The 20539-nt window shown below is 42.4% G+C and overlaps 1 protein-coding gene across 1 annotated transcript in view; it reads right to left on the bottom strand.

The window, feature by feature from the left end:
• The window catches only part of KCNAB1 (potassium voltage-gated channel subfamily A regulatory beta subunit 1), a gene marked incomplete at its 5' end in the record, with an annotated part of 256557 nt that overhangs the window by 114018 nt on the left and 122000 nt on the right, over nt 1–20539 (bottom strand). Inside the window, one exon of the mRNA XM_080806500.1 lies at nt 3488–3531. Within this exon, the coding sequence (XP_080662626.1) occupies nt 3488–3531 (44 nt within the window). The remainder of the gene's footprint in view (nt 1–3487; nt 3532–20539) is intronic.

Below are 20539 nucleotides of genomic sequence, written 5' to 3'. Positions count from 1 at the left end.
AATAAGCAAATGTCACATTCTCTTAGATTTATGGTGAATAAAGACCAACCACGCTCGCCTCCCAAATCATCATTCAGGAGAGTCAGAAAACCTCAGGCATCGATAGCCTTCAATATCTTTGAAATACAGTGAAAGGCGGCACAATTTGTCACTACTACCTTTGGTTCATTTACTACTGTCCCTTCCCTGGTCGCCACACTTTCATTCAATAGGAGCCAAGAAATGCTCCTTCCAGCCCTTCCCCAGTGTCTGCCCACGGCTCTGAATCCCACTTCACCAGGCCCCCATGTTACGGTCACTTAACCACCCTCAGCCATTCTTGCTCATGCTTTGCACATTTCAGCTCTGGCTTTACTGTCTGTCACTCTCTTCAATATTAGTTTTTCTTTTTTTTTTTTTTTAAGAATTTATTTATTTATATGAGGGAGAGAGAGCACGAGTACATTTACAGGGAGAGGGGCAGAGGCAGAGGGAGAAGCAGACTTTCCACTGAGTGTGGAGCCAGAGGTGGACTCGATCCCAGGACCCTGAGATCGTGACCTGAGCTGAAATCAAGAATCAGCTGCTTAACTGACTGAGCCACCCAGGAGCCCCTTCAGTATTAGTTTTGTCACACTTTTGAGTGATTTCAGTGATCCCGAAGATAAGCCTTCCATGCACCTTCATCTCTCAGTTTTTTGACCTCCTCCTCTCAACTGATCTTGTCTTCAGCACAACTCCAGTCACCCTCTGCCCATGGAGACACCTTAGACGCATCACTACCCAACATTGAATACCCATTATCTCAATTTCGAGCATTCCCCTTTCTAACTACCACTTTTTATCCTTCAGTCTGTTTCTACCGCTCTTATTCCAACAATCCTTGGTCCCTTTGCTTGCACGATTCATCAGTCCTACCCATTTCCCACTATCCCTCCACCTCCTTATTTCACTCATGGATCATTTTCCTGGCTCTAGTCCTCATCTTCCTCTCTGCTCAGTTTAAACTCTGAGGCCCGCCATTATAATCACCCTCTTCCCTAAACTCTCAGCTTCTTGACTTCTCTTTTTCATCATATGCTCTTGAGAAACCCCACCCTGTGGTTGCAGGAAAAACACCCAGCCACGGAGATGGGCTCACTTTAAATTTGGTAGCATGAACCTCAAGCAGACCCATAATGCTGTCAGACCACTGTGATGCATCCCTCGGTCTATGTACTCTTCTGCTTTCATGGATGTCCTCTCTCTCATCCAACTTTCAACATCTCCTTCCCATCCTCACTAACAGCTGGTGACCTTGATTCTGATTTCCACTGAGAATACAGTGGCAATAGAAGAGAACTTCCATGAGTTACCACCACAGTCAACCACCCACCACACTCAAAGCCCATGTACTCGGCCTGCTTTCATGATACTGTCTTCTTGGGTCCTGAGAAATCATTCTAGGTATTTTTCTGTCTTCTCCTACATCATTTTTTTTTCCTTCTCAAAAGGACGTCCTCATCAGCATATAGATATGCTGTCATGTCTTCCATGTGTAAAAGCACTCTCTCTGACTCTGTCCACCTAGCCAGCCATCCCTCCTTACGTTTCCTCTTACAGAAATGGTCGTCAGATGAGTAACCATCAGCTATTCTCTGGAACCCATTTGCTCTCTTGAACCCGCTCTAATCATGCATGAGTTCTCTACCCCCAAACAATGATCTTTTCAAAGTCATCAGTGACCTCCCTGCTGCTACATGATCAATTCTTGACCTCATCTTGCTTGACCTATGAGCTGCCTTTAATAGGGCTGGTCACTCCATCCTCCTATAAAGTTTCTTCTCCTATAAAGATTCCAGGACTCCACGTTCTCCTGCTTCTCTGCCTGCCACACTGGCTGCATCTTTCCAGTTTTCTTTATTGACTGTTTCTCATTTTCCCAATTCCTTAATGTCAGACTTCACAGGTCACAGACCCTCTGCTCCCATGTTTTATCTATACTCAATCCCATAGTGTTCTCGTCCAGTCTTGTGGCTTAAACAGCATCTACATGTTGAGGTCTTTCAAGTCATCATGCTCTTAGCCCACATCTCTCTTCTAAAGTCAAGATTCACATATCCATTTACCTACTCGACCTTTTTTGTCTTGGATATCTAACAGGTATCTGAAACTTAACACATCCAAAAAATCAATCTCCTCATCTCCCCCTTTCTAAAGCTCTCCTTCTTCATTCTCCCACACCCCATTTACTAGGAATTCCATCCTTTCTGCTGGTGAAGCAATCCCCTCCCCCGACCCCCAGTCATCTTTGCCTCTTCTTTTTTGTCCTCCATTCCACAAAGAATCAAAGAACCTGCCAGCCTCTGCCTCCAAAACAGAGCCATAATCTGACCACTTCTCATCATTGCCTCAGCTAACATCATGGTCTAGACTCTCTTAGGTTACAGGAATAGTCCTCATGGTGTGGAAGGACCCAAACACCAACACTGCATTTTTCCATATCTGGGAGAAATCTGGAAGCCTTATATCTCCCCCAGTCTCACACTCAGATATTACTGTTTGAGACTATCCTCATGTTGTTACCACTGCCATCTCGACTTACTCTTCTTTAAATATTTACATTTTCTGGGAGGAAATTTTATATATATACACATATATATACAAAATTTCCTATAAAATTTTATATATAAATATAAATATACATTTATATATTTATATATTTATATATAATACATTGTATTATATTATATATTATATTATATATATTTTATATTTATATATTTATATATAAATATAAATTGTATATATAAATTTTTATATATAAAAATTTTCCTATAAAATTCCTAAAGAAATTTTATATATACACACACCCATATATATATGTGTGTATATATATAAAATTTCCTCCCAGAAAATGTAAATATTTAAATGTAAATGTTTAAAAATTAAAATGTAAATATATGTATACATATATATACACACACATACACACACACACATACAATTTGTAATTTGTCCTGAGAGTACTTAAGGTACATTATAAAAGTACATAAAATACACAACAGTATAGAAAAATAAGTGAGTAAATTAGGCAAAGGGAAAATAAGGATAGAAAAAGATTCAGATGAAGCTACAGGCGAGGTGAGCATACAATGCATACAATGAGGTTTTCTTCGCATTTGCTACACATGCTACACACGAAACACATGAATTTCCTCCTCTAAGGTGTGCTTTAGTATCAGATTTATTTCTTCTTGATGGACCCCATGAGGCATCATGGCCACAGCGCCTCTTTGGATGTAAAGAGGGAGAGGGCTGTGTTGGGCAGGAAAGGCTCAGAGGAAGTGGGTCAGTGCTGGTCAGGAAGCCCCTCCTCACCTGAGACTGTGTCTCAACGTGATCCCAGTCACTCCCCTGGTGTTCTCCGCAGTCTCCCACTTCCCAATCACCCCCGCCCAAGACACACACATACACACACACACACACACACACACACACACACACACGATATACCCCTGGTACTTACCAAGACCCAAGCAAGAAACTCTGAGTCCTGATTTTCCAAGATTCCTGGAATAAAAATAAAGCAACATATGGTCATGACTTTCTCAGTGAAACACACTGAACTATGAATACTATTTCTCACTTTTGACATTGATCTCGATTAGAGTTGTGATAGAGGCAGAGCTGCGGGTGCGGGTCTGTGGTCTTGGGACGAGTCTTGCATCTCCATTCGGGGGCTGGGAGACTCAAAGGGTGCTCGGGTTCAGCACAAGATGAAAACAGACCCCACAAAATGCAGCTTTTCAGCCCTGACTGATCTTTACGAATTTGTTTACAAATTTATTTTCTTTCTCTTTCTAGAACACGAATTCCTTGAGGGCAAAAATCTGTATCTCATTCATCAGCCAGTCATTCCTTATTCACTTATTATTCATCCCCAGAGCCTGACACACAGGGGATCCTTAATAAATATTTGTTGGCCAAGTAACTAATAAACTGACTTCTAAAACAGAGTATTATTACGGATGGTTGGGGATTATTATAAGAAAAAATTCAAGATGATCCTTTAGGCTGTTTAAACTATATTATAGATATCCTTTTACTTGCAATGGGGCTATGTCCTAAGAAACCCAGCCTAAGTTGAAAATACCATAAGGTGAAAATGCATTTAATTCCTCTAACCACCAAACATCATATATTAACCTAGCCTACCTTAAATGTGCTCAGAACACTTATCGTACCCTACAATTGGGCAAAATCATCTAACACAAAGCCTTTTTTATAATAAGGTGTTGAGTGCCTCATGTAATTTATTGACTACTATACTGGAAAAAAAAAAAAAGAGTGGTTGAATGGGTATAGAGCAGTTTTAAGTGTATTGGCTGTTTACCTTCCTGATCGCAGGGCTGCCTGGGAACTGTGACCTCCTGCCCAGCATCATGAAAGAGTAACCTACTATATATTGCTAGCCTGGGAAAAGATTCAAATTCAAAGTTTGAATTCTACTGAATGCACATGGCTTCCCCACCATCACAAAGTCAAAGACCTTAAGTCAAACCATCAGAAGTAGGGGACCATCATATTATTTTTTTATCAAAGGCTACATAAAATTACTGCAAGATTTTTGAAATGATAGTTGTTTTTTTTTCCCCTCATGCATCCCTTTGCTTTTCACCCCTGAAAGCTTGTCAAGAAGAGGAAATACATTTCCACTCTTTAAATAGAGAACGAGCAGCTCTAGTCTACATGGTAAGGTATCCCGTGGAGACCTACCCCCACCCCATCTTCCTGCCATCTGCCTCACAGCTGTCAGGGAAGAGATCAAAGTCTCAGAGAGAACACCTCCTAGAATTTTACAGGGGTCTAATGTGAGGAGGTGAAGCTTAAATAATTGAAACATGGTAGCAAAGTGTATCCTTTACCCTCTGGTCAGATGTTCTTATGAGAACTCTCCCAGCAACCCCCCCCCCCCCCCGCACCGCTTCTACCCCAAGCAAAACGGCACAGACATTTCCAACTGCTGCAGAACTCAGTTCTTCCAGGTGCTCTCCCGATGCTTCCACAGTCTGCTGTCTTTAGAGGTAGTAACTACAGCGCTCTCACTTTTGCATCTGTTTTTCCCTCTGTTTATTATTCTTGTCTATAAAATGCCACCTAAGCAACACATTTAGTTTCATAGCCTCGTCCAAAGTGCATCACGTTGCAAAGAGGTGAAAGATGCAGGTTTCTGACCTATTGTTGAAATTAGCCAGGGAAGCTTGGAGAAATCACTTCCTTCCTCTGGGGTTCAGTTTCTTCACTAGGAAGATAAGCTATTACACATGCCTGGGCCATTTACCTGGCATCAGGTCTGTGGGACTGGAACATGATGATGTATGCTAAGGCATCATACAGCAGACAAATGCAAAGCATAATTATTTTGGGTACCTTCTGACTCTGCTCCCCCTCTCACAGACCTAGTGCTACATTTTCCCATTTGAAGTGGGTTAAGGACACCTGGAAGGAAACTATTGCGTAAAGGAATGTGTGAAAAATATTTTGAACTACTAAAGAGGAGAGAAATTACTGGACTTCTCCCATGAAAATCATTTGCATGAGAAAGCATGCTTTTAGTAGTTTCTCAGAAAACCACAGGATATAAAATCTGAAGATTTCTCTTTTAGTCTTAAAGTCTACTGATTTTAAAGGACAGGAATCTAGAACAAAAGCTTAAATAGTAGGGAGAAGAAAAAAAGACTACACCAAAACAAACAAAAAAAGTAAATATATACATAAATACAAAATACTTAAAAATTAAAATATAGAATTAAAAAAATCAGTACAGTTGACCCTTGAACAACACAGATTTGAACTGCATGGGTCTACTACATATGGATTTTTTAAATAAATATAATACTGTAAATGTATTTTCTCTTTCTTACGATTTTCCTAACATAATCTTTAGCTTGCTTTATTGTAAGGATGCAGTATATAATGCATATAATATACAAAGTTTGTGTGGACTATATTATCAGAAAATTTTCCAACCAACAATAGGTTGTGCCCCTGACCTTCACGTTGTTCAAGGGTCAATCACATCGTGTGTAGCAGTCTTCCAGGTAGAAATATTCAACACTGATGCATCAGTAAAGACTTACTGGGAGGCTATCATGTTCCATGCAATGGGCAGGTCATGGGAATACAGAGGGGAACCCATTATAGTTCTCTACCTCCAAGGAGTTTTTTATTCTCTACCTTTTCTTTCTTTCTTTCTTTCTCTCTTTCTTTTCTTAAGGATTTATTTTTTTGAAAAAGAGAGAGAGAGTGTGTACAAGCAGGGGGAGCAATAGGCAGAGGGAGAGGGAGAAGCAGCCTCCCTGCTGAGCAGGGAGCCGGATCTGGGGCTTGATCCCAAGACCCTGGGTTCATGACCTGAGCCAAAGGCAGATCCTTAACTGAGCCATCCAGGTGCCCCTATCCTCTGCCTTTACTGAAGGGCACAGAAAAGCAACCATGTCATTACAATACAGCGGGGTGTGTCCTCCCCTAGAAGTCTTTGGGGAAAATATGAAGGAGCTATCTCAGAACTGTATTTGTGTCACTATGTAGGTGTCATGGGGGGGGGGGGAGATCCCAGTAAGGATTTTCATGTAATTTTAATCTTTCCACAATTTTGAGAACAATAGGGAGTATAGAAAACTATGCAGAGTGAGAGATTTTCCTAGCAAATGAAATAGGGCAAGGTTATGTTGCTGAGTACTTAACAAGCAATGTCCTAGCTCCAAGGTGGGGAGACCTGCCCTATTTTCCTTATGACAGTGACTCAGGAAGATGATGATCCCTCTGCTATGGGTTTGGAAGCCCAAACTTGAAAACTTGAGAATTGTCAGCAAAAACAAATTGCAAAGTAGCAAGTACTAAACGTAGCCCACTTTCTTGCCCCTAATGTTTAAACACTCAGGCCTGCTTTTCTGGAATGGAAGCCTTAGAAGATTTTGTACTATGTGAAAATTTCCCTGACAGACAAATATTTATACAGAGGTGATTGATCCCTCATTGAGTCTTGGTATTTTTATTTTAACTCTTTCTAAATATCTTCACCCTCTAGAGGGAATGGTTACCAAACTCGGTTGGTTGGTTCATTTTTTCTTTTTAAACATTTATTTGGCAGAGAGAGAGAGAGAGAGAGAGAGAGATCGAGCACACAAGCAGGGGGAGTGGCAGGCAGAGGGAGACGGAGACACCCCACGGAGCAGGAAAACCAATGGGGGACTTGCTCCCAGGACCCTGGGATCATGACGTGAGCCAAATGCAGACACTTAACTTACTGAGCCACCCAGGTGCTTGTTTTTAAAATGACAGGTTGTTTTTAAAGTGGTTGTTTTAAAAGCGAGAAGCATTTTCTGTCATGAGCCATATCTGGTCAGGTCCACTGCCTTTACTTCGTCCAGGGGTGAGTCTCTGTGAGACTCCTACCGTGTAAGACACTCTCAATACGTGATGATGCTTCTCACTCTGCAGATGTAGGAGATGGGAGGAACTAGCTCCCTCCAACTCAGCTCATAGAACTCCAACACAATTTCTGTGATTACCCATGGTGCCTCTGCATCCTTCTGCCTCTGTTCATGTCTACACAACACTAAATGGAGATGTGGCAATGGTCCAGCTCTTCTGACCCATTTAAGCTTTGCTGGATAACAGGTGATAGATAGATAGGTAGATAGAGAGATAGAGAGATAGATGATAGATAACAGAAGCCCCAATACTGGACATATTTGATCTAGTGAGTACAAACTATATCATCAAAAGCTTGTTTGCATGGTTATAACACCAAATAATGGCAAAGTTTACATATCATGCTAGGCTCTAACAGATGCCTTGGAACCTTCTCCATCCCAGATATGGAATTTTCATGACTACTTCATGATGTCGTGTGACTGTGTGCAACAAAACAACTTTCTAGAATTTCATTTTGTTGCTTAATTCCTCAGCATTCACACAATCGAGGCTACATAAAAATTCTGTAAGTACACCAAATTCCTAATTAGATTGAATCCCTCTCCCTTTTGAGTCAAAATAGTCTCATTGCACCGGTTTACCTATTTTATCTGTGTCAGATATGCCAGAAGGAAGTCTCACTGTGTTCATTTTTAGTATCTGCTCCTGTTCAACTCAAAATAAAAGCTCCTCTTTCCCGGGCGAACCTGGCCTGCTCTGCTGCTAATATTAGAAATGAATGACATCAGTATGGGGGCACAGGACACTTAGCTTTGTCAGTCAAATTCTGGAAACCCTAAATCTTAAATCAAAGCTTCAGTAAAGAGTTATCTGGAAAAGAGATACAGCTTCCTGAGAACACCAAGGTTGTCTCTCCCTGCCCCCCTCCCCCCCTCAACAATCCCCTGTGGGCAGGTTCATCCCCTCTGTGAATACAAGGCAGAACTCATTTTAGGCCAACAGTTAGTTCTGTGACAGAGGCAGTCAGAATTCCTCATGTCACTGTGTGACGCATCCATCAGGCTTTTTTTTAAATTTTAAGGCAATAATGGTAAGAACTGAAATCAAGCATCAGGCCCAGTCTCACAAGCCACTGTGAGGCTTGTAGCTCCTTTACAAATCACAGATGCTAAAAGCAGAAACCGGCAGCACAAATGTCTTATCTTAAATTGCTTTCTCCTGAACAGGTGTGTCTTAGACATTATTCCCAGTTGTAAGCTGCTCAGAAAAGAGGAGCAGCTCGCTGACATATGTACCTTGCATTTGACCAAGAAAGCAGCATATTGCCTGGGACAAGAGGCATGACTTAAAAGTATGTGAGTTCAGTTTGACTTGTTTTCGTGTGCTCAGGTCATTTTGTCACCTGCTGTCTCATCTGTTGGACCGGTTTTACTAATCCCTCTAAATCACATTGTGCTGATCTGCGGTGCCCCACCAGGAAGTTACTAGTCAAATCTGGGGTATGGGTTTTTTTTTTTTTTTAATTTAAAGAAATGTACATTGAACCTTCTTTGAAAAATCCAGAGCCAAAGGCATGTTCATCTGTCAGTCAGCCGGTTTTGATAGTTGCATAAGAACACAAATTTTGACAGCCATGAAGGTGACTACAAATGGTAATAACACTTAGGAGGGCACCATTCATCTCTGTTGAGAAACAAATAATGACTCATTTGGAAACCACCAGGCACAAAAAAACGACGTAGCCATGCATTTTGAAAACAGACACTGACAAGCAGCACAATGAAACTTTGTTTCATTCTTACTTTCATTTAAGTAGCAACAAAGTAGAATGGGATTCTATCAGATTCTTTGATTTAAGGGGTTAGGTCATTTGTCAGTTGTAAATTCCAACTCGATTCATATTTTCACTGAATATACAAAATCATGTGCTGACCTGTAGATTCTAGAAAGGTCTAGAGAAGTATGGCAGAAAGAGACCCCTATAAGTAATTAATTGGTTCAACAGTGGTATACCAAGAGTCAACCATATGGGCTGAGGATCAGATAGTAGCTTTTCTCATGGAGCTTACGTAATAGAAGGGGAAACAGATACTAAAGAGTTAATTATTTGATAAATAAAAGAACACTATGCCCTCAGTATACAATTGGGATGTTGGAGAAGCTGACCTGATCTGGACGGTTAAGAAAAGTTTTCTAGGGAAGCAGCATTTAACCTGAGATCCAAAGGAGGACTAGAAAATAACTTAATGAAAAGAATAGGGATTAGCCTTCTAAGCAGAGTGAACACGCGCAAATGCTCAGAGGCTGGAAGAAGCACAGGTCACTGAAGAACTAAAAGAAGTACAGGCCAGTAGAAGGGTTAGTGCAGAGTGACTCCGGGTGGCCGCTGGGTGTCACGGGAGGAAGATCAAACAGGTTCTGACGGGTTAGATTATGTTACCGATTTTGATCTGAGTACGAAGGAGTTATGGAAAACCGCTGAAAAACTTAAACAGAGGAAAGGATTGAAAGGAAGACAAAAGGAGGAGTTAGAAGGCTACTTTGTGAATCCTGATGAGAAATGACTGTACCTTGAATTCTGATCCGGCAGAGATAGGAGAATGGGGAAGATTCCAGATATTCTTAGGCGAAATCTAGAGGACCTGGGGTTTGATTGACTATGAGGGTGAAAGAGAAAGAGAAGTAATGGGCCATTCTCAGATTTCTGACTCAGGCGGCTAGGTAAAGAGGGGTGCTTTTCACTGAAGTGGGGTTCATTCAAGAAATAGAGGGTTTTGAATCACCTTTGGGCATTTGGGAAAAGAGATAGGCATGAGCTATCCAAGCTAGTTGCCCGGAGCTCAGAATAGGGAGAAGGTGTTCTGGGTATGGAAGTTAATAGGTGCCAAAGGCTGGGGCCAGCTGCCCAGGGAAAGGGTGGTCAGAGAAGATGGCCAAGGCCCAGCCCTGAGAAGCTCCATCATGCTAGGTGGCAGAGAGAAAGTGTGTTGACAAAGGAGACGGAGGAGTGGCGGAGATCGAAAAAGGCAAAGTGTGGGTGTGGAAGGCAAAGGTGGGGACAGTTTCAGAAGGGCAGGAGTGGCCCGCAGTGCTGATGGCTGCAGAGAAACCCAGTCCCTGGAGGACGGAGGAACACCCTTTCCTGTTCAACCCTCAGGGGACTGCAGTGAGCCCGCAGCAGTCATCTCAGCAGCCCTGGGGGTGGGAGTCAGGCTGGTGGCCCCAACGCACAGGTGCCGAGGACCGTGCTAGCTGCCGGTGAACTTGCGCAGGTTACTTAGCCCTTTTAAGCTTCTTTCCTCAGTCATGTGTGCAGATATTAATAGCCTACTACTTTTTTATTTTTGATGATTAAGTGAGAAAATATGGATGCAGCGCCAGTCCCAGCATGTTTCAGTGTTCAATAAATGCCAGTTGCTTTCTGCCCTTATTTCCGAGAACTGGTGTTTCAAACATGGACTCTGGTGGGGTTCTGGTTCTGGTACTGAAGCCGGTAGGAGGCCACCTCTGGGACTGGCAAGACTGCTTCCCCGACCTTTTGAACCTCTTTGTGCTTAGACATTAGGCTTAGACATGATGCTTAGACATGGCAACCATCCTGAATCTATTATATGCAAATCGTGAGTCATTTTGTGAGAATCATTAGAAAACTGGAAAGTGGGGGGATAAAGATAGTTATAAGGGAGACAAAAGAGAAGGCGGCACTGTGTCGCCAAAGGCAGTTTGAGAAGTCATGCGAATCTGAGGAATTTTGCATGGTTCTTCTGGGATTCCCAGGAGCCGGGAAATGGAGATGGGACAGAATGTTATGTGGATAGGGCTACACAAATTTAGGTATTCTGCAGGCGGCAGGGGAAGGGGGGAGGGAGTGGAATTGAGAAATGCTCCTCCAGGTCTAGTTACTGCTTATCTAGAAGTTACTCTGCTTTCACTGTGTCAAAGACCCAAGACATCCAAACAGCTGGAAATAAAAAACTCAGAGTTCCAAATCAGAAGAATCTAGAATCTTGATCTCAGGGGCATGGAATTTGGAGGTTCATGAAAGTGGAATGGAAACAAGACTTTTCTCTTTTTCACTAATTTCTTATTGAAACTGAGCATCTCCGGCAATTATGAATGTAGGCAGCAAACCACGGAAGCACTCACATCACCTGTGACTTTGCCTCCAGTAGGAATTACAGGCATTTCAATGTCACATCACAGTTGTTTCAGAGAGCTCAAAAAATTATTTGCAGTCACCATTTACACTCATCATCCTTGGAAACTGCGGGATTTGACCTACCTTTAGAGCTTGTTATTTAATGTATTAGTAAGGAAATGCATGTTTTACTAAGCTACAATTTAGATTTTAGGTATTTTGAACTGTATTTCAATTTTAATTTAATTGGAATTCTGTGTACTTCATGTTATGTACTTAAAAGCTCTTTTTCTGAGGAGTTTAGGCTTCACTGGACTGCTAGAGGGGCCTCTGCACCAAGAATCTTGGATGCAAATAAAAGATAAAAGTTGTTTAAAAATGCCTTTGGGCATTTATCTGCCACAAAGTAATGGAAGTTTGCAAGCATCTCTTTCAAACTGGGAGCAGAGACATTCCTGAAAAATATTTGAAAGCAAAATTAAATACGCCAAACCCCACTGTTCCTATTTCAAATGTGTATAATGTTGTTGAAAGTGTTGATGTTTTAGTGTATCTATTTATTTGTTTCATTTTTTTGTTTCATTTGTTTCATTTCAGTTAAGTCAAAAAGTATTCCTTAGGCTCTTACTGGATTTACTTCCAAATTCAGGTCCACTGCTTGCGTTATCTCTGCTTGGATATAAATCCTTGACTCTGAGGTCTTGCATTATAGGCCCTACCCACCCACCCACCTGCAGACGTGGGGACTGCGGCACTTACCCACTGGGGAAGGAGAGAGAGGAGAGGAGAGGATTTGCCAGCCTTGGGGCTCTGGGGCCTTAGCAAGAAGTGGCTTGTCTCATGCACAATATTTCTTGTATAATAGTTCACTTTACTGTGATTCATTCTTTCAGCCATTTCATATTCTATTTCATGCATCTGTGCTTGTTTAAATAGAAAATGATGTTTCTTCCTAAATCTTCAAGCTGGTCTGTTGTCTCAGAGGTGTGCCATGTTGGTCCCAACATGGGCACGCTCTGCTGTCCCAGTTTAAAAGGCCCGGCTGTTAACTATTGCCAGTCACTTAGACCTTAGTGTGAAAGAGATGCAAACATTTTCCCCACATCACCTCGGAGAGATTTGAAGGAATGATCAAGAAAGAAAGCACTAAATATCTGAGAAAGATGGAAGGGGAAATGAAGTGGGCGTTGGGGGAAAGAAGGAAGCTTGATGAAGGAAGCAGCCCCCACAAAGGGGAGAACGCACTTTGTCCCTTCCACATTTCATCCGGGATCACATCTCTCCTCACGACAGAAAAATCATACTTTCTTATGAAAATAACATACTCATACTTGCCATTTCCAAAGCTAAGAAGAGAAAATCGAAAGGTTGCAAAGTTTTCTTCCCCCAGTGGTGACGAGTTATTTTCAAAGAAATTCCACAAGATGAAGCGAAGGTAAAGCTTTCCCTGGCATCCAGTCTGTGAGAGAGCTATGATTCGTTTCCACTGTAATGAGCTGTGCAGCTTTCAAAGGCAAAATGAAACAAAAAAGCATCTGAGGTAGGAGCTACACGCTCCACATCTTTGCAGTTCCCTTTACTGTGGGCACATCTGTGACTTTCTCAAGAGAAAGCCAAGTCAGCAACATGATGGAGACCAAGCGATGAACCGGACTGAGGGGCATGCTGGTGTTTAGATATGCACTTCATCAAAAGGAAATGCTTTCAACCACAATGCATGAGTTTGCCTTTCACTTTCCTTGACAGAGGAGTGGAAAGGTAATGTCTGTTTTCTCTGTGTGTTCGCGTCTTTTCCATCTGCTGTCGGGGCGGGGCCATATATCACAGTGCATATTACACTCCTTCCGTACAAGGCTATTTCTCCTTCGAGACTGAGTTCTGTGAGGGCAGGGACTGTGTCTAATGCATCTGTTATTTCCAACGCCCAGCCCTATGCTGGGGGCAGAGTAGGTGTGTAGGGCTGCTCACGGTGGGGGCTCTGAGGCCACGGCTGGAGGTAGTGGAAGAACGCGTCGTCACGTGCTTGCTTTGCTCCTGTTGGCCAGTGAGGCTCTGGGTTGACTGGCAAACACCTGCCGGCGTCGTGTGGTGGCAGAGTACAAGGCAGAGCAGAGCGCCTCTACCAACCTCCTATCGCTGAGACCTTGGAAAAGTTACGGAATCTCTCTGTGCCCCATCTGTTCCTGGTGATAATAACAGCAACTACCTCAGAGGGCTGTTGTGAGGATTAAAGTATTTAAGGCAGTGCTTGGCACACAGGAAATGCTCTCGAAGTGCGAGCTGTTACCACACAGATACCACACAGGTTTGAATTCGAGCTCTGGTCCTCGGCATCCTGTTTCACCTCATACAGGTTCCCTCTCCCATTCGCCCTCCCTGAGTGGAGGGACAGCAGTCAATATTGAGGACTTTCACTCTTCTTTCAACCAGTGTAGGGTTAGGACTGCTCCTTCTAATGTCACAGGGGCTGGTGGTTAGGAAACTGCTTGGCAGGATGCGTTCTATCCCCACTCATACCTTTTGTCTTCCCCCCCTTCCGTCTCCCCCACCAGCTCATGTGCCGTCACTGTTGCAATGGGAGGGCCAAGTCCTGTCCTCTGGTATTTGCAGCCACAGAGCCTGGAACTGGCCTAGACCTCCGTCATGACCGAGGTCTACTTCTGTGTTCAGTCTCAATCTTACTCTTTCTTCCAGTCAGCCTGGAATTTAAACCACTTCCATCCTAACCAGTCCATAGGCATTATCTGGTCAGATCCTTAAGCCTAATGGCCTGCTACCAGCTCCTCCACCCCTAGATTCTCTCCTGCTCTTTGATCATCCTTATCACCTTCTTATTTGTATGCAGTAACTATTGCTCATGTCTTACTCCCTTTCCTCAGTTACCCAGTACTTGATAGGAGCCATGCCTGATTTATGACTGACTACCTCTTTACACTTTGCACCATGAGTACAAATAAATATTTCACTAAGTGAATGTTCAAATGACTAAGTCTGAGAAGCCTTTTTTTTTTTTTTTACCTCCCTGATGTGAACTTCCAGAGTTACTTAATATTTTAGTCCTAATTGTTTTGTGTTTAGAGTGACTATTAAGATTTAATTGTCCTATTCAATGTCACAGACAGCATGATTGTCTCTGGAGAAAAATCCCGAGGAATTTACCAAAAACCTCCTAGAACTATTCATAAGTGAATTTAGCAAGTGTATGCTTAGCAATGGACGATTGGGATTTGACATTTTAAAAAAAGCAACACTATTTACCATAGCCTCCTAAAAATGAAATATGTATTTATGCATATGTTAAAACGGGGACAGTATCTATATGCTAAAGTGACAAAACACTGTAGAGATGAAAGAGGATCTAACTAAATGGAGAGATATACCATGTTGATGGATTGCAAAGCAATACTGTTAAGATGTCAATTCTAGTCAGTTTGATGTTTGAAGTAAATATAAGCCCAATTCAAATCCCAGAAATATGTTTCATAGATAGCAAGGTGATTCTCAAATATATATGGCAAAGTGATGAAGCTGGAATATGCAAAACAATTTAAAAAGAGCAAAATTGGGGGTACCAGAGTGGCTCAATCTGTTAAGCATCTGCCTTCAGTTCAGGTCATGATCCCAGGGTCCTGGGACCAAGTCCCACATTGGGCTCCCTGCTCAGCAAGGAGCCTGCTTTTCCCTCTTCCTCTCCCCACTGCTTATGCTCTTTCTGTCACAATGAATAAATTAAAAATCTTTTAAAAATAAAATTAATAAAAAGAGCAAAGTTGGAATGATTCACACTACCCAATTTCAAGATTTAACATAAAGCTCTGATGATCAAAGTGGTGTGGTCTTGCTAAAAAGAAGGAAGCACATATAAATGGAACAGAATAGACAGTAAGTGGAGTGGAATAAACAGGCCAGAAATAGACCCACATAAGTATAGTCAACTGATTTTTGACAAAGGCACAAAGACAACTCAATGGAGAAAGGATAGTCTTTGCAAGAAATTGTGCTGGAACAACTGTCTATATATAAGAAAATGAACACTGATACAAAACTCATACCTTGTACAAAAATTAAAGTGGGTCATACAGCTAAATGTAAAACTTAAAAACTACAAAACTTCTAGGAAAAAAAATGAGACAACCTATGAGACTTTAGGTTCGGCAAAGAGTTTTTGGCTACAGTACCAAAAGGACAATCCATTAAAAAATTGAAAAACTGGGCTTCATAAGAATTTAAAATGCTTGCTCTGTGAGAGAAACTATTTGGAGAATCAAAAGACAAACTGCAGATCAAAAGAAAATATCTGGAAAAACCCACAAAAAGACGGCCCAAGTCCTGAACAGACATTTCATCAGAGAAGATACTTGGATGGCAAATAAGCACATGGAAAAGTGCTCGACATCATTAGACACTGGAGAAATACAAATTAAGACCATAACGAGATACCACTACACACTTATTAGAATGGCTAAGATAAGATAAAAACGAAACAAAAACAAACGCAATGCCAAGTACTGGCAAAGACACACAGCCGGTGGAAATGCAAGCGAAGTAGCCTCTTCAGGAAACGTCTTGAGAGTTTCTTACAAAGTTACACATACCCCTAACAAATGATGTCTCAGTCCCACTGCGGGGCATTTACCCAGGTGAACTGAAAATTTAGGTTCACACATACAGCTATCCGTGAATGTTTACAGCAACTTTATTCATAATCATCCCAAACTGGGAACCACCCAGATGCCTGTCAAGCGATGAATAGATAAGCAAATTAGGGTACATTCACACAGTGGAATATTACTCAACAATAAAAAGAAATGAACTAATGATTCATGATTCATACAATACTGTGAATGCATTCTAAATGCATTTTGCTCCTTGAAAGAAGCTAGGCTTCCAAAGCTAAGTGTTACCTATTTATGTAACATTCTGGAAAAGACTAGAAGGACAGAAAGCAGATGAGTAATTTACCAGGGGTTGGAGGCAGGTGGAGAGGTTGACTGCAGAGAAGCAGTCTGAGGGAATTTGGGGGGTTATGGAATTGTTCAATACAGTACTGTGGTGGCATGACTGCACTTAACAAAATGTGTACCACAGTGAAAACACAAAAAGTGAATTTTACTCTATGCAAATTAAAAAAAATCTACCAGGATGGCAGAGGAACCTAAGAGGACATGGCACACTGTGAAAAATGAATCTAACTATATTACGAATGAATGACAAACCCTACACCAACATACCTCTGGGAACAAAAAAACCTGACTTCAATAACTTTGAAAAGTCCTTTGACTGGATATCATAAGGCTAAGAATAAAAGGAACTAAGCACAAACCTGAACTCTAGTCAGCAAATGTGTTTCTCACGGGGGTAAGAGTAATTTTGAAGCTAGGCTTGACTAATGAGAAATGTGGTGTGAGTCAACGGTAGACCCGGAAATGAAACAAAAAGAGGAGGAAGCTGAGGACCCCTGGAAGCCAACATGCCTGTTTCATTTAATTTCATTTTACCTGTCAACACCCTCGCATTGCTAGAACATTGCTCTTGGTGTGTTTGCTTGCTTTTTTAAAATTTTCTAATTCAGCAAATGTTTATTGAGGAGCTGCTAGGTGGCATCACGAGCTGGTAACTGGCTTTGAGGTTAATGAATGCTCCTTCTCTTCAGAAGAATAACAAGTGAGAAACTGGCCTGGTGGCTGGGGAAAGTGAACACAGTTGGCCCACACACGACTTTACTTTGAGTCCTGTTGTAAATGGCTAGTCATTAGGCAGGCTTGCGTTCTCGTTTCAGTTTATCTTCATTCTTCAACCTCTACGTTGGTCTTTTTAGTCTCCTTGAGTGGGGAAATTGTATCTCATTTGGGGTTGACAGCCATCAAGTGGCGCTGACAGGAAACTGTGGCATCTCGCGGGGACTCGCTCGGAGAACACCCCCTCAGCCATGAGAATTGCTCTCCCATGTTACTTCCTACACAGGAAAAGCTCTTTTCTATAGACCCATGAAGGGGAGGGAGGGAAAAAAGGCCACCCCCCCTCTTGAAACTGTAAGGGATGGGAATATGTTCTTTGGGACCGTAAGACAAAAATCTTATTGACATCCTTTTGAAAATGGGATCGAAGCTACCTCTCCTTGGACTTGGCTGAAGTTTTACTAATGCGAATAATTTTTAAAATTTGACTTCAGGCATTTTAAATTAATCATTGGATGGCAGCTATGGAACTCTGGGAAATAACTTGACCTCCTGCTTTTGTGAATTAAGCCATCTCACAAAATTAAAGTAATTAATTTCAGTTGGCTAACTCAATAGTGGTACTTCATTCAAGTCGACTGATTTATCTGATTCTAAGCAAGATTCAGAGAACAGGGATTCAGAGAGTAGTGTTGATAGTGAGGGCAAAGTCTCTGGGGATCTGACAGTTCTTTGATGCGATCCCAAAGACATCAATCTCCAGCTTTAGAATCGCCATCGTATGACGAGAAGGGAAATGGTGAAAACTTCTGTTAAGCCTAATCGTTTGACAATTCAGTGTTGTTGGACAATGGAGTAAAGCTTTGAATCCACTGTGAATCCTCTTGGCTAGTTGATAGCTATAAGACCGTCTTTGACTTTTAAAATGGAAAAGCGCAGCTAATTATATTTCATTTTTCACTTCAATTATGTTCCTCGTACCTTAACTCAGCTTCTTAATAATAGCAAATATTTATAGAGCACCTGTCACGTGCCAGCATCCTTCTAGGTCCTTTTGTTCATAATTCAAGCATATAAAAGGCATGTAATCTCTCCGGGTAGACACTCTCATGCCGGCTTCACCCACGAGGAAACGGAGGTTGAGCGAGGTTAAAGGAGGAGCCGAGGTCCCACACGTGCAGCGCGCAGCAGAGCCGGGGCAGAATTCTGTGGGCTGCTGAGCTGCGTGCTCTTCCAAGGCCCCTTGCAGGCTTCGTGTGGCCCGGCCAACTGAAATGACCCAACCACCCCCTATTCCCTAGAGGGCTTAGCAGCCAAAGGGCCCCTGCCTGGCTTTGGTCATTTGTGGAGGCCTAGAGAAGATTGAAAACGAGTTTCTGTGGTTCTTGCTAGGCACCCACACCGGCTCCTGATGTCTGTGCCGGAGGCCCCAGCCCTTGACCGTGGCTTCCTACGAGGTCTCTTGGGGGTGAATGCTTTGGCAGCCATGGGAGCCCGTGAACTGCCCCTCAGCTCACTCTTCTCCTGATCAGCCTTCACACAGAGACAGCAGGGGAAGAACACAGGCAGAACATAGACAACTCACATGGGTTCAAAATGCAACACAACTGGTTTCCTCCTGGTTATTGCTCTTTTGTAAACAGGAAAAAAAAAAAAGAAGAAGAAGAAGTCATTTGCACGCTTCACTGATGGGAGATGGGAGGACTTCTGGAATGTGGCAATAAGGGTTTGGAAAGGGGAATGGAAAGGTCACTTTGGAAGAGATGACATTGCGTTGCTTGAAAGAGAAGATGAGACCAAGAGTGATTTTTGCCATCCTTCAATCCCACAAACACTTTGGAGCTACTGTGGACAAAGGGGCTCAAGACATAAACTTGAATAAATCAGCTCTCCAAAGTGGATTCTTCATTTATCCAGTAGATGTTTACTGAGCACCTACTGTCGAAGACAGACTATTCTAGGGTTTAGCACTGTGGCAGTGAACACAGTGACCGACCCTATAAAGCTTACACTCTAGTGGGGTGCTCTGCAGTGAACAAGGGGCACAGAAGTAACTTCAGTGAATAAGAGGCACTTTTACAACATGAAGGTGGACAATGGCACGGGTGAGGTGGGCGGGGGCAGCCCCCTGATGAAGTGACCTGGGAGCAGGGACTTGAAGGATGGGAAGGAGTCAGCCTTGAAAAGATCTCAGGGAAGAGTTCTAGGCAGAGAGAGAAGGAAAGACCCTGAGGTAAGGAGAGGCTTAAGGAGCAGAAGGAGGTAAGCATGGCAGAGGGGTGTGTGTGTGTGTGAGAGAGAGAGAGAGAGAGAGAGAGGGAGACAAAGCAATTCAAGATGAGGTTAGAGAGGGACAGGAGCCAGGACTTTACAAGGCTGCTGGCAACCAGCTTAACTGCTCTCTATCCAGGCACAGGAGAGAGAAGTGGTCCAAAAATTGCTCTGGGCTCTACATTAACAGCTCTTTTATTGAAACAGAACTTTAACAGAGAGCAGACAAACCTACCCTGGGGAACTTTTGGAAGAGGGAGTTTCAGCCCCCAAATTCCTTCCCAAGGAGACTTCCCCAGGAAGAGCTAATTACTTCTTGTGGCTCAACTTTGCTCTTCTCGTGTTCCCTGTGTGTTGTCTGGATGATCAGTCTCCCCATAAACCATAAAGTCATGGACTTGTTGAGGACAGAATCCATGATTCATGCATCGTTCCCAGGCCTTGGAATGATGCCAGGCTCACAGCAACCAAGTGACCAAAGAGCCAAGATGGGTCATAAGAGCTGATTACTTTGAACATAGTAGCCTATGGTCTTCACAGGGTTAAGTTGAATGAAGACTTTTTAGAAAACCTTCCTTGCATGAGAGTCCTGCATGCACAATTTTTATTTCTTCAATATTATAAATATTGTTGCCTGGATTTCTACCAATTTAAGACAAATTTGTTGACAAATTTCCTCTTTTATAAAATGCAAATACTCCAAACAAGACTGAGTCCCTTCATTTATACACATTTATTGTGTCACTGCTTTGTGCTACATCTTGTCCCATCACCCACACCGAAATACCAAGGTGTTTACCAGGAACTCCTTTTCTTCCATATAATGAAACAAGAGTCGCAACTCAAGATAATCCTACTTTGTTCTTTTAAGTTTAATTTGTTTAAATAATCTCTTCACCCAACATGGGACTCGAATTCACAATCCTGAGATCAAGAGTCACACGCTCTTCTGACTGAGCCAGCCAGGTGCCCCCTTATAATCCTACTTTTAGTAACCATCTGAAAGGAAAATGGAGGAGCGCCTGGGTGGCTCAGTTGGTCGAGTGGCCGC

Source organism: Martes martes (assembly GCF_963455335.1).
Source record: "Martes martes genome assembly, chromosome: 1".
In the NCBI taxonomy this organism is placed as follows: domain Eukaryota; kingdom Metazoa; phylum Chordata; class Mammalia; order Carnivora; family Mustelidae; genus Martes; species Martes martes.
Note: the sequence above shows the minus strand (reverse complement) of the source record. Positions and strands in the feature narration are given on the sequence as shown.